At 45.2% G+C, this 13,089-nt stretch overlaps 1 protein-coding gene across 1 annotated transcript in view; it reads left to right on the top strand.

Annotated features, from left to right (window-relative positions):
* The first annotated feature begins 720 nt into the window (after positions 1–720).
* Positions 721–13,089, top strand: part of FMOD (fibromodulin) — a 100,900-nt gene continuing 88,531 nt past the window's right edge. Inside the window, exons 1-2 of the mRNA XM_073560753.1 lie at positions 721–1,098; positions 1,557–2,487. Coding sequence (XP_073416854.1) covers positions 1,566–2,487 — 922 coding nt within the window. The 5' untranslated portion in view covers positions 721–1,098; positions 1,557–1,565. The remainder of the gene's footprint in view (positions 1,099–1,556; positions 2,488–13,089) is intronic.

The raw sequence follows: 13,089 nt of genomic DNA, 5'->3' as shown, positions 1-13,089 counted from the left end.
TAAAATCTTTGTCTGGTAAAAACCATGCTGATGCGGTAAAACTACCTTATGTCTTATTGGTGTACTCAGTTTTTCCATGGTCCATGAGATATGACATGAATATGTCCAAAACAAGCTCACTTTTTAGCAGTTTGCTGTTTTTTACCCAGTATTAAGGGTCCTAAACAGCTGTTTCAGTTAACAACTGATTTAACCTACAAATATAACTGACGAACATTATCACCTGCTTAATATAATTGGTGACACAAACATCAGACTATAGTCCTATAAAATCCATGAATTTATGCAAGTGACAAGAGAATTGATGCTGCTTTGAAGGCAAAGAGTGGCCATACCGAATATTGATTTAGATCTCTCTTTTGTTCTTTCACTTTCCATTTTGTTAAATGAAAATAATAAACTATTAACCCTTCGCTTTTTTTAAAAGCATTCATTCTTTGCAGCGTCTTTCCACACCTGCCTAAATCATCAGTATTATACTGTATGTCACTTTTTATAAAAACACTGACTTAAAAGCTAATTGGAAAATAAATTGTGTTGTGAAGTCTACAATTAAGTCCTTGTTAGTGACAAAAAAGAGTAAGCTCATAACAGCAAGCAGACATGTTAAGAGGACCTTATTGCATGAGAATAACTCTGGCAGCACAGCTAAGGGCAGAAGACAAGGAGGAGTCCCAGGGAAGTTATAAGTGAAGGTTGTAATTGGCAGGAGACGGGGGAAAATTTCCACTTTCATCCCAAGTCTCAGCTTCCATAAACAACTCATAGGAACACAGGGAAAGGAGCTCATCAGAAAGGAAAGAGAGAGCGTGACAGAGGAAAAGGAAAAAAAGATTGCAGCCAAATAAAGGGGGAAGAATTTTCTTTTTACTAAGAAAAAAATAGTGTGAAATTAAGTTGAGGGTGTAGAGAGAAGAGATTTCTTGGTGACCTGAGAAAGTCACATCAGTTTGTTGGACTCACATGCTCTACTGTATGCTATTAAAAAAATACAGTATAAAGCAGTGTTCAGATGTAAACTTTGCAAGGTACCGGAAGAATCGACTTGCCACACAACCTTAAGGATACTGGACTAAAGTTACAGAAAGAGCTTATAAGGTAAATGCATTACTATGTATTACATTTTAATTGTGTATTATGTCAGACCCCAAACCATTAATTGTTCAAGAATTCAGGACTGAAAGCTTACTTATTCTTAAAATCACAAAATCAGAATTTGTTTCCTAATTGTAATAAACCATAAAAATTGCTTAGGATTTTAAATATTGCATATCATAATATGTTGTAAATCTATTATATTTAAACGTAAATGCTTGCTTTCATGTTCGTTCATCTACTCAAACTGCAATGTATATTTTACATTTGTCTCCCTTACTACGGTATATGCCCCTTCTTTTAACATCCATACGTATTTTGATTCCACTGATCCTGATCTGATAACTCAAATTATACTTGCTTTCAGTATATGGCTTCCAGTATAAACAATGTCAAGTCTTGTTACATTTTGAAAAATTGCTTTCTGTGTCAAGTAATGATTTTTACTTTTTCTCCCTAAGGTGACCACAATGAAGTTCATTGCCATTATTCTTTTGTTCTCCCTCTTTGAGGTCTCATGGTCACAATATTATGAATATGATTCGCATTGGTGGATTTCTTATTTGCACAGTCAACAGTACAGCTATGGTCCCTCTTATGATTATGATCCAGATCCCCCAAGGACATCTGGCAGTGACTGTCCTCAGGAGTGTGAGTGCCCCCCAAGTTTTCCCACTGCTTTATATTGTGATGGACGCAATCTGAAATATTTGCCCTATGTTCCATCTCGTGTTAAATATGCCTATTTTCAGAACAATCAGATTACTGCTATTCCAGATGGTGCTTTTGACAATGCCACTGGACTAGTGTGGCTGGCTCTGCATGGGAACCAGATTTTGAGTGATAAAGTTGGCAGAAAGATTTTCTCCAAACTTCGAGGTTTGGAAAGACTTTATATGCAAAACAACAATTTGACCCGCATTCCTAGTGGCCTTCCTCGCTCACTCCGTGAATTACACCTATCCTCAAATCAGATAAACCGAGTTCCCACTAATGCACTGGAAGGGTTGGAAAACCTAACTGCTCTATATCTTCATGAAAACCAGATTCAAGAAGTGGGAAACTCACTGAAAGGTCTGAAGTCTTTGGTGCACTTGGACCTTAGCAACAATCAGCTCCGTAAACTACCAGATTCCCTTCCAGATTCTCTGGTGCAGATGTATTTAGAATACAATCAAATGAGCTCTGTGCCAAATGATTATTTCAAAGCTTACCCAAAACTACAATATGTTAGGATATCACATAACCAACTTACCAGTGATGGGTTGCCCGGAACCACATTCAATATGAGCAGCCTCGTGGAACTAGACCTCTCTTATAACCAACTTCATCGTATACCACCAGTTAACACCAACTTGCAGCACCTGTACTTACAAGGGAACCAGATTGCAGGTAAGAATAATTGTCCATGTAGATGGATGCACTCTAACAATGCTTACTTGTTGGCTATTGCTTTGCTTGTTTGGTAACGCCAGGGTCCTTACAATTTTAGATCTTCAGCTAACTTGAAATGTTTTATATTCTATGACATGACCTATGATTCCAAAAATTTGTTCTTTATTCAAGTTCTCCATCAGATGATTGTTTAAAACTTAAAGAGGTTGTCCAACCCCGAAATCCATTTTTTTTCTAATCTGTGCTGTATTATAATACCTGTATAAAACACCCCTATACATTTTGTTTATTGCTTCTACCTTTTGTTCCTCTTGAATTTCACTTCATTCCATGCAGGTAGCCCCAATGCCAGCCTCAGTGTCAGGAATGCCCTCTGCTCACCCCCGTCACATGTCCCACACATCACATCCTCAGTGGTGACAGAACCGTCACATGTCCCTCACATCACATTCACACTGGTGACAGAAACGTCACATGTCCCCCACATCTAATCCACATTGGTGATCGAGCCATCACATGTCCCTCACATCACATTCACACTGGTGACAGAAACGTCACATGTCCCCCACATCACATCCACACTGGTGACAGAACCATCACGTGTCCCCAACATCACCTCTGACGTAGGAATACTGTGAAGTGAAAAGTCTATAGTCATGTGTGTGCAAGAATGTAAATGTATGTGTGTTTATCTACATACATATCTCCTAAAAACCTCCTAATACACCTCAGCTGCTGCAGAACTTCATAATTCTTTCTTCAGCTGTTGCAAAACCTCACAATTCTCACATTAGCTACTGTAAGGGTGTGTGCACATGCTGCGGATTCTGCTGCGGTTCCGCAGCGGATTTGGCCGCTGCGGGTTCGCAGCAGTTTTTGCTGCAGTGTATAGTACCGTTATTCCCTATGGGAATACAAAACCGCAGTGCAGACGGTGCGGATTTTTACGCGCGGTTTTCCTGCGGTTTTGAAACCGCAGAAAGAATTGACATCTCAATTCTTTCTGCGGATTCCGCTGCGGTTTGCCATCTCCTCCATTGTGGAGATGAAAAACCGCAGGGCAAAACTGCAGATCAATCCGCAGGTAAAACCGCAGGTCTTTTGACCTGCAGATTTAACTGCGGATTTTACAAAATCCACACGGCCAAATCCGCACCCCAATCCGCAGCGTGTGCACGTACCCTTAAGCTTCATAATGCACACCTCAGCTGCTGCAGGACCTCATAATACACCTCAGCCGCTGCAGAACCACCTGATAATACACTTCAGCTGCTGCAGAACCTCATAATACACCTCAGCTGCTACAGAACCTCAAAAAACACAAATCAGCTGTTGCAGAACATCATAATACATACCTTAGTTGCGGTAGAACAACATATTACCCTCCTCAGCTGCTGCAGAACCTCATAATACACACTTCAGCTACTGCAGAACCTAATAATTCACACTCAGCTACTGTAGAACCTCAAAATACACCTCAGCTTCTGCAGAACATCATAATATGCACCTCAGCTACTGCATAACCTAACAGTCCACACCTCAGCTACTGCAGAACCTCATGATACACATTCAGCTGCAACAGAACCTCATTAAACATCTTAGCTGTTTTTGTTGCTTGAAATTGATGGATTTGGTTTTATTTCCACATTAAGCCATTACATAGTGATCTGGAGATAGCAGTATATAATGTATGACTATGAGGCTTCCAAATTTCTTTTTCCACACAGTAAGGAACCTGATAGCTGATATCTCCTGCCCGAGATCCTGGGAAGAATGAATCAAACATTATAGCCTCTATAACTGCAGCAGTGTATGTTTTACTATGAGGCTGCCGTGTTTCCGATAAAACATACATTTAACATTTGTCCAGCGACTACCATGACTAGCTCGAGTCCGATCCCCTGTGTCTTCTCTCTGCTTTGATTTCCTAGAATGTCAGGTGCTCGCCTGTGTTTATAATTCTGAGAGAAGCAGAGGGAGTGTCAGTCTTCATATTGTCACAAGTATACAAATCGCATGCGAGCGATCACGTGATGGCTAGAGGTGAGAGACTTTGCCTTTTTTCGGGTCGAGTCGGGTTTCATGAAACCCGACTCACAAAAATCCGGTCGAACGAAATCGGCCGATTATTGTGAAAAGTCGAAGGCCGACTGAAACACGAAACCAAGTGCAAGTCAATGGGGAAGCAAAGTCGGCAGGAAGTGGAGGACAGGAAACACACCTACAGTGCCCTTTTGAATGCCAAAAACATCAATTCTGATTACTGAAGCTTTTCAACCTTAATTTACTTCATAATACTAGTTACACACTGAAAAATGGGGGTTATTTGGCTAAATTTGTGGGGGGGTAGGGCTGGCTCCAGGTTTTTATGTGCCCTGGGCCAAAGAGCGCCCCTTTAACACATACCACAACTCATGATGCTCCGATACCGCAGAGAAATAGTGGCATAGTACAATGAAAAATACTTCACTTTTTACATCTCATGACTGATATCCATTTTTAATAGCTCCAAAAACGGACAGTATATTACTCCATACAGTATTATGGCCACCGCATAGTGCACTATACAGAGTAATGAGGCCCATCTATTTCTCCATACAGAATCATTGGTCCCATATAATGTTTGAAACAGTATATGATGAGCTCCACATAATGCTACAGTATATGTTGGTCCCCATGGATGAAGCTCCACTGTGTTATGGGCCCAAATAATGCTCCATATATAATGGGCCCCATTTCTAATGCTCCAGTGTATAATGGGCCCTGTAAAAGCTGCTCCAGTGTCTGATGTCCACCTTTGGAATGCTCCAGTGTATGGTGGGCCCCATATGTCATTCTCCAGAGTATAGTGCTCCCCAAAAATTGCTGTCCCAACATTGAAAACAATTAAATAAGTCTCCTCGCTAAGGAATCCCTGTACTAGTCTGGACTCCTTGTCGTCCCCATCGTCTATCTCACTGCACTTGGCTGTTTAGGCAGAGGGCGTACAGACGTGATGTCAATGCGCTTTCTGATCAGACTATCACTGTCAGTAAACACGGAAGATATCATGGCGGTGGAGCAGGGAGAGGTAAGTATTTCAACTTTTCAAGTGCTGTGATCCTGAGCAAGCAGGGGGGGCCCACTCTTTGGCGACGGCAGTGGCACAGTAATAGTACGGTGGTGTGTGGCGGTGTGTCTGACAGCGGGTGGGGTTGGGCCCTCCAGGTGGGCCCTCCCTCCCACCAGCAGAGACACTTTTGCGTACTATGAGGGGCCCTGTGCCAGAGCCGTCGCCCATGAGTATGCTCCCCCCACCAGCTCAAGGAACCTGAACTTTCATCTGCACCTTCCTCTTTGTCACCGTGTAAGGTGGTATAGTATGCGGGAAGGGGAACCTGAGTTTCCTCTGGGTAAGATTCTGGCTGTGTAGAGTGTGAGGGGAATGCAGTGGTCTGGGTCAATGTACCAGCAGAATCATTTAGCAGTGGCTGGGCATCAGTGCACTTGTGGCGTCCCCAGGAGTACGGTCACCACAGTGGCATTACCTTCCTCCTAGGGAGTGTGATGTCATGCTTTGGAGCAACGAAGGATCTCTCTAGCAGTCAAACCAACACACAACACATTTCCCACTCCACGCCAGCAGGGAGACCTCTGAACATGACTGCTGAGGAGCTGCTCTCTGTGGTCGGGAGGAGGTAAGTTAGGCCATTCTGTGCAGGGAAGGGGAAGTGTGTGGACGTGAGAAGTGGAGCTGGAGGATGATCAGAGTTAAGGCTCACTCCTAGCTGGAGCACATGGTCCGGATTCCTGTCTCCGAGTTTGTAGGGACACTGACGTTCCTGCAGCAGAATCCGGAGGAAGTAGCAGCTGTAAATGCTCTGTACCCAACTGAGGCTCGGAGGCCCCAGCATCGACATGTGTGAGACAGAAGGAAAAGGCTACGGCTGCCAACCATGCGAGAAAGTTCCAAAAGAGAGTCAACAGGGGGAACTTCATTGAACTCAGCACTGCGAGTACCTCAGATAAGCGCTAGAACGGAGGCCACACTACCTATCTGCAGAGAGAAATCCAAATTGGCTTCCAGGCTTACCAACTCCTTCTCCATCTGTACTCTGGGTCCTGGACAGCACCTACCAAGCACAGGTAAAGGAACTGCACGACTGTGTCTATCATCTTTCTCCTGCCCCTGGCACACGGCTCAGCTACATCCTGCACTGCACACCATCTCCCAACTCTTTCATCTGCCCTGCGACTACGGCCCTACCTGTGCAGGTCTTCTACATCTTAGCTGCACCACAACATCTGTCCCACAGAAGCGACACTGCAGCGCTGGTCAATCTAATCAAAAATCAGAGGTGGCGTCACGTATCATTCACCTATAAACGTAATTCACCCCTTTCCATGGACGCCCAGGGCCACGGAACGGGTCACCACCACCGTGACACATCCCTGTGAGATTCCGGCCCAGTACCGATTAACCCCACTGCCCTGGCTGGCCACCCACACTCCATGTCAGATTCATCTTGGACTGGGGAATTCACGATTTGACTTGATAACCCAGGCATGGTATGATAGAAAGAGCTACATGGACTAATGTGAAGTGTGGCCTGCTGCCTCATTCAGTTTGGGTGGGGGTGCAGGACACAAGGAAAGGGGTTCTTCCTGACTAGGAGCCAGCACTTGACCACTCAGTGCTTGCATTTTTTGAAACTTCAGAAGAGGCGGGCATATTTGATGGAGTCTGTTTCGGCAATGTAAGCCAAAACCAGTTGCTCATGCTCCGCCTTTAAAAGAGGTTAACCTACTCCCAGAAAAGGTATCATTCCAGGCGTTCCGGAGCCAGACCATGACGCAGGCTCAACACCTCCTGCCTTAGCTGCTATTGTGCTTTTGCCACTACCAGCAGATGCACCACCACCATCATCACCAGCTGGACCCCCGTGCCCATGTCCGCGGCCTCTTCCACCAAACTTCAAAATTTTGCACAAAATAGACACAATATAACATCAGATATATGGCACTGTATCAGAAATGTACAGCTCTATTCAGTCAAAGGATAATTGTCAATCTCCATATATATTGCATCAGTCACACAGAGACGCTCACAGGCTCAGCATGGATTAGACAAGAATATAAAAAGTAGACAAAGTGTACAGTATCATCAGATAGCAGGTATATATAGCATAATTTAAACATTAACAATGTACGTCTATATATCAGGAGTAGTGTTGAGCCACCACGCTAGTGTTTTGATTCGTCACACAGGAGGCAAGTTCGTCGAATGTTCGTCGAACCCCATTGAAAACAATGGCAGGCAAACACAAACACATACAAACACATAGAAAACAATTACAAAACACCTTAAAAGGTGTCCCAAAGCAGAGAAAATGCTCAGAAGACAAAAATTACATATGGAAAAGGGCAACTACATTTAGAAAAGAGTTGGAGGAGTAAAAGGAGGAGGTGGAGGAGACACAGATATAGTCTTGTCATTCCCTTATGAAGTCAAGAAAGGCTGGAATAAAAATGTAAAATACCAACCAAAAAAAAAAAATTCTGAAATCGAACACGATCATATACCGTCGGACTTCCCACCAATAAATTATGCCAACTGGCAATTGGGCGGCGTTATTCCCACGAACCTCCAAACAGCGTCCATGAAGGCAAAGTGTTTGCTTTCCAGGGGCAGTATGATTGCAAAGCTGAACCTTAAAGGAATGTCCAAAAGGGCACCACCAGGATTGGAGCCTGCGGCTTAATTGAACTCCACCCGGGAAACCACAACCATGCCACTTCAAGAAAAGATGCACATATTGAAAGCTTTGTCAATTGTGTGTGTGGTGTGGTATGTCCGTTTGTAGTTGTGCTAGCAATTTGTCAGCTTTATTCCATTAACGAACGAGACTCCGGCATGCCCCCGCGGTACGCGTCAAGCTTACTTGAGGGATACGCGAGGCTCTGGCACTATCATGGTCTATCATGGCGTTACATGTCCGGGGCTGCATGCGCGCTACACTGAAAGGACCAGCTTTTGTCGCTTACAGGTGCAGATAACCAGCAGAACACCGTTAGTTATGGGGATCTGTGATTCCAATTATTCCCAGCGAACGATGATTTCCCAGTAAGTCCAGGTCAACCGCAATTCCTGAATTAGGCCTAACCGGCATTCCTGAAAAGATGCAAAAAATTACATGTCCAAACCACAGTTGCTGTAGCTTGCTTAACAGCTCGGCAGCCACTCTCAGGCCCAGTATGGATTCAACAAGATTCTAGAAAGTTGATAAAGGGTACAGTTTCACCGGGTAACACGTGTACATGTAGCATAGTTAACACATTAAAAACCTATGTCTATATATCAGGAGGCAGGCTCAGATGGTCTCAGGCCCAGTATGGATTAGACGTGATTGGACAAAGGTGAGAAAGGGTACCGTATCACTGGATAACAGGTATGTATAGCATAGTTTACACATTAAAAACGTAGGTCTATATAACAGGAGGCGGGCTCAGACGGTCTCAGGCCCAGTATGGATTAGACGTGATTGGACAAAGGTGAGAAAAGGTAATGTATCACCGGATTACAGGTATGTATAGCATAGTTTACACATTAAAAACCTATGTCTATAGATCAGGAGGCAGGCTCAGATGGTCTCAGGCCCAGTATGGATTTGACCAGCTTGTACAAAGTTGAGAAAGGGTACATTATCACTGGATAGCAGGTATATATAGCATAGTTTAAATATTTAAAATCTCCATGTTCTCAGTATGGATTAGACAACAATCTAAAAAGTAGAAAAAAGGAAATGTATTTGAAGGGAACACCAGTATACAATTTTGGTGGTATTTTTAAATCTTCATATATATTTCTGTCTCAGTAAGACAGTCCAGACTCTCCGCAATAGGAAATGAGATGCATACAATTACTGACATAAATTCTACTGATTGCAGAAATCTAGGAATTCCTATTCACGGGATAAACTTCCGTCACAATTCTCAGAGGCGATGCAGACCCTCAATTAATTAGTGTGTGGAGACAGCGAAAACCTTTCTTTGTGAAGAAAGTGTTGCTGTATCGCAGTACCGTTGATCCCATCGCCATTACTCATATCCACATAATTTTGATCACAGGGAAAGATGTAAACATGGTGCTCACTGCCTATCATGCTCTGTCACGTAACTTTGGAGTGCAAAAGACAGAAGCCACAGGCCGTAGGCGATTCATTTGGATTGGCATGAGAGGGCACATTTAAAAACATGCGCTGGAATGTCACACGTCTGTGGGTAGGAAAACTGTGAAAGCTGATGAGAAACCACCACTGCAACTCATTGTGAGTCGATGTCCATAAGAAATGGAAGCCATTGATCATCTGAAGCTAGATCCCGGCCAGCGGGATAGGGCATAGCTACGTCTTAACCATCATCTTCTATCAGTTCCCCAAATTTGTAGTGGCAGTCCCAGTGAAGGATTTGACAGCCCAGACTACACAGCAGAGGAGAAGGGAGTGGTGAACATTGCAAATGCTGGGGCCCTGCCCAAGCAAGAGGGGCCCACTCGTGGGCGTTGGTACTGGCACTGGGCCCCTCATAGTACGGCGGTGTGTCTGACGGCGGGTGTGCACCCCCACCATCAGAGACACTTGATTGCACTATGAGGGACCCTGTGCCAGTGCCCGCGTCCAAGAGTCGGCCCACCCACCTGTCCAGGGCAACGGCACTAGCACGGTTGCGTGCGCTAGGTGGTGACCCCGGCCATGGGGGGGAGGCAGCCCAGTTAGGGAGGTTTACAAAATGGCATATGTTGATGTGGGACATTCACCTGCTGCTAAAGGCAAATTTGGTCAAGTCCCAGGAAGAGGCGGACCAAAGAAAGCCATTTTTCTGTCAACCTATGTGTCATCAGGGTAAGGTGTGACAAAATCCTTGGAAATCCATGCATGGTTCATTTAATGAAGGTTAGATCATCCACATTTTGGGTCGACAGACGGGTCCTTTTTTCTGTCAGGATTGATCCAGCAGCACTGTAGACTAGAGTTGAGCGAAACGGGTCGAAAAATTTCAAAAGTCGCCGACTTTTGGCAAAGTCGGGTTTCATGAAACGAAACCCGACCCTAGGATGAGGTCGGCCACGAGGTCGGCGACTTACGCGCCAAAGTCGCATTTCAAAAGTTTGTTTTGCGCTCTTTTTCAGCCAATCAGGATCCACGGACACTGTGGGCAACGTGATGACATAGGCACGGGTCACCACCATCTTTCAGAAGGGCATGCAAGTGATTGGCTTGCTTTGGTGGGCGTCACAGGGGGTATAAAAGGGCGTGCACGCTGACCGCCATCTTACTTCTGACGATCTTAGCATAGGTGTCATGATCCAGTGTTGGATCTGGCGGTATTAAAAGCACAAAGTGAACCTTTTTTACTTTGGTTGAGTTCAAAGGTGTTTTGACTGTCCCCGGTGGTGGTTAGCGGTATCGCACCTTAGGTTTAGGTTAATGTTCACTTAATTAGGGATCAGGTGTGACTCCCTATAAAGGTGTGCTTAGGGGGTTCACTCACGTCTGGTGATATTTCTTTCTGAGTTGTTGGAGAGCCTGGTGGAAGGATGGAGCGGGATAGGAGTCCTGCGCAGTCAGCCATAGAGGATGAGTGCCAGCTAATGGTGTCTGCAGGAAGGACTGGCATGGCTTGGTGGAGTCGCAGTTTATGGTGTCGGCGGGAAGTGTGGGCATGGCTTAGAGGAGTGGCGACTAGGAAGAGAGTTGCACTCAGCATGTTCGACTTGGTTGCTGAGAACTGGACTCGAGCATGCTTGGATTCTTGGCAGAGGCTGGACTCATCTTGGGACTCTGTGTACTGGACTGCTGCAAGTGGTGATGGACTCTGCTCCCAGGCTGCACGATGGTGACGGATCCAGTTATGTGATGGATCAGGGTGGAGGAGAAGATGCACATAGGTGGTGGGCTCTGTTGCTAGGAGCGCACGCAACAGAGCAAAGATAAGTGGTGTTTCCCCTGTATTGTCTCTTTCCTCATGTGTGTTATTAGTGCAGTGGTGGGATTAGTTTCCGCACCGACCTATTCCCTAGTGAGGGTTTAGGTTCAGGGCGAGCTAGGGCGTTGAGGTACGCGTGCGGCGCCCGGTGCGAAACCGGCATAGGGAACGTTAGGAGTGCAGGGACACTGGCTCAGGGGAGCTCAGGAGGTCTCCAATTCCCTTTTCCCTATTGCAGGGCCCCCCATTGTTAAAGTTACCCAGGTTCCCCCCTTTATTATTTAAATGCGCCTTACTGGAGGCGGTGTTTCCAGATATTGTATGTATAACGTGTAATACCTAAATTCGCCAGGTGGAGGCGGCGTATCCACCTGCACGTTTTTATTATTTAAATGCGCCCCACTGGAGGCGGTGTATCCAGGGTCACGTGTGTTATGGGTTCGCCTTGCGGTAACATCTGCGTCCCGACACACGTGATCATGACAATAGGGAGAGGTTGCTGCTGATTCTGTAGGGAGAGCGTTAGGCAGGGAAGAAGAAAAAAAAAACTGCTTCTGCTGCTAGCGATTGTGCCTGTACAACACACCAGTCACTGTGTGTGCAGTGCAAGGGGAGGCTATATAGTGGTGTATCAGTGGTGTTGGTTGTTGGGCTGCCTTCTAAGGCTTCCTGACAGCTGCATTGCTGTTTACCCACTGCTCTGCAAACTGCTTTTTTAAAAGCAATCCCAATTTTTTTTTTTTTGTCCTGCTGAGGTACTGAGCTGCAAACTGCTTTTTTAAAAGCAATCCCAATTTTTTTTTTTTTTGTCCTGCTGAGGTACTGAGCGTGCATTTTTTCACACCATACAGCGGTGTACGCTCCTCACACAGTACCGTGTAACGGCTGTTATCACAGCCACAGTGAAGCTATCTGTGTCACTCTGTGAGAATAAGTCGAGGACATGTTCCGTTCTTACAGACCTGCACTCTAGGGAGATTCCTACTCTGCCCAATTCTACATACACCTTGTAGTTTGTGATACACTAGCCAATTTCTGCCTGTGACATAGCGCTGTGATATTCAGTGGGCCTCACACAATCCAAAAGTGTCCAGTGTCCACAAGTGTCTGCAGAAATTCAAAATCTCACTTATCCTCTAGTCACTTTGGTCACAGCTGTGCCATCGAGCCTGTGACATAGCGCTCAGATATTCAGTGGGCCTCACACAATCCAAAAGTGTCCAGTGTCCACAAGTGTCTGCAGAAATTCAAAATCTCCCTTATCCTCTAGTCACTTTGGTCACAGCTGTGCCATCGAGCCTGTGACATAGCGCTCAGATATTCAGTGGGCCTCACACAATCCAAAAGTGTCCAGTGTCCACAAGTGTCTGCAGAAATTCAAAATCTCACTTATCCTCTAGTCACTTTGGTCACAGCTGTGCTATCGAGCCTGTGACATAGCGCTCAGATATTCAGTGGGCCTCACACAATCCAAAAGTGTCCAGTGTCCACTAGTGTGAGCAGAAATTCAAAATCTCACTTATCCTCTAGTCACTTTGGTCACAGCTGTGCCATCGAGCCTGTGACATAGCGCTCAGATATTCAGTGGGCCTCACACAATCCAAAAGTGTCCAGTGTCCACAAGTGTCTGCAGAA

This window comes from Dendrobates tinctorius, unplaced genomic scaffold (genome assembly GCF_039654945.1).
Source record: "Dendrobates tinctorius isolate UK_male_01 unplaced genomic scaffold, ASM3965494v1 ptg000304l, whole genome shotgun sequence".
In the NCBI taxonomy this organism is placed as follows: domain Eukaryota; kingdom Metazoa; phylum Chordata; class Amphibia; order Anura; family Dendrobatidae; genus Dendrobates; species Dendrobates tinctorius.
This window is presented reverse-complemented; position numbering and strand designations above follow the sequence as displayed.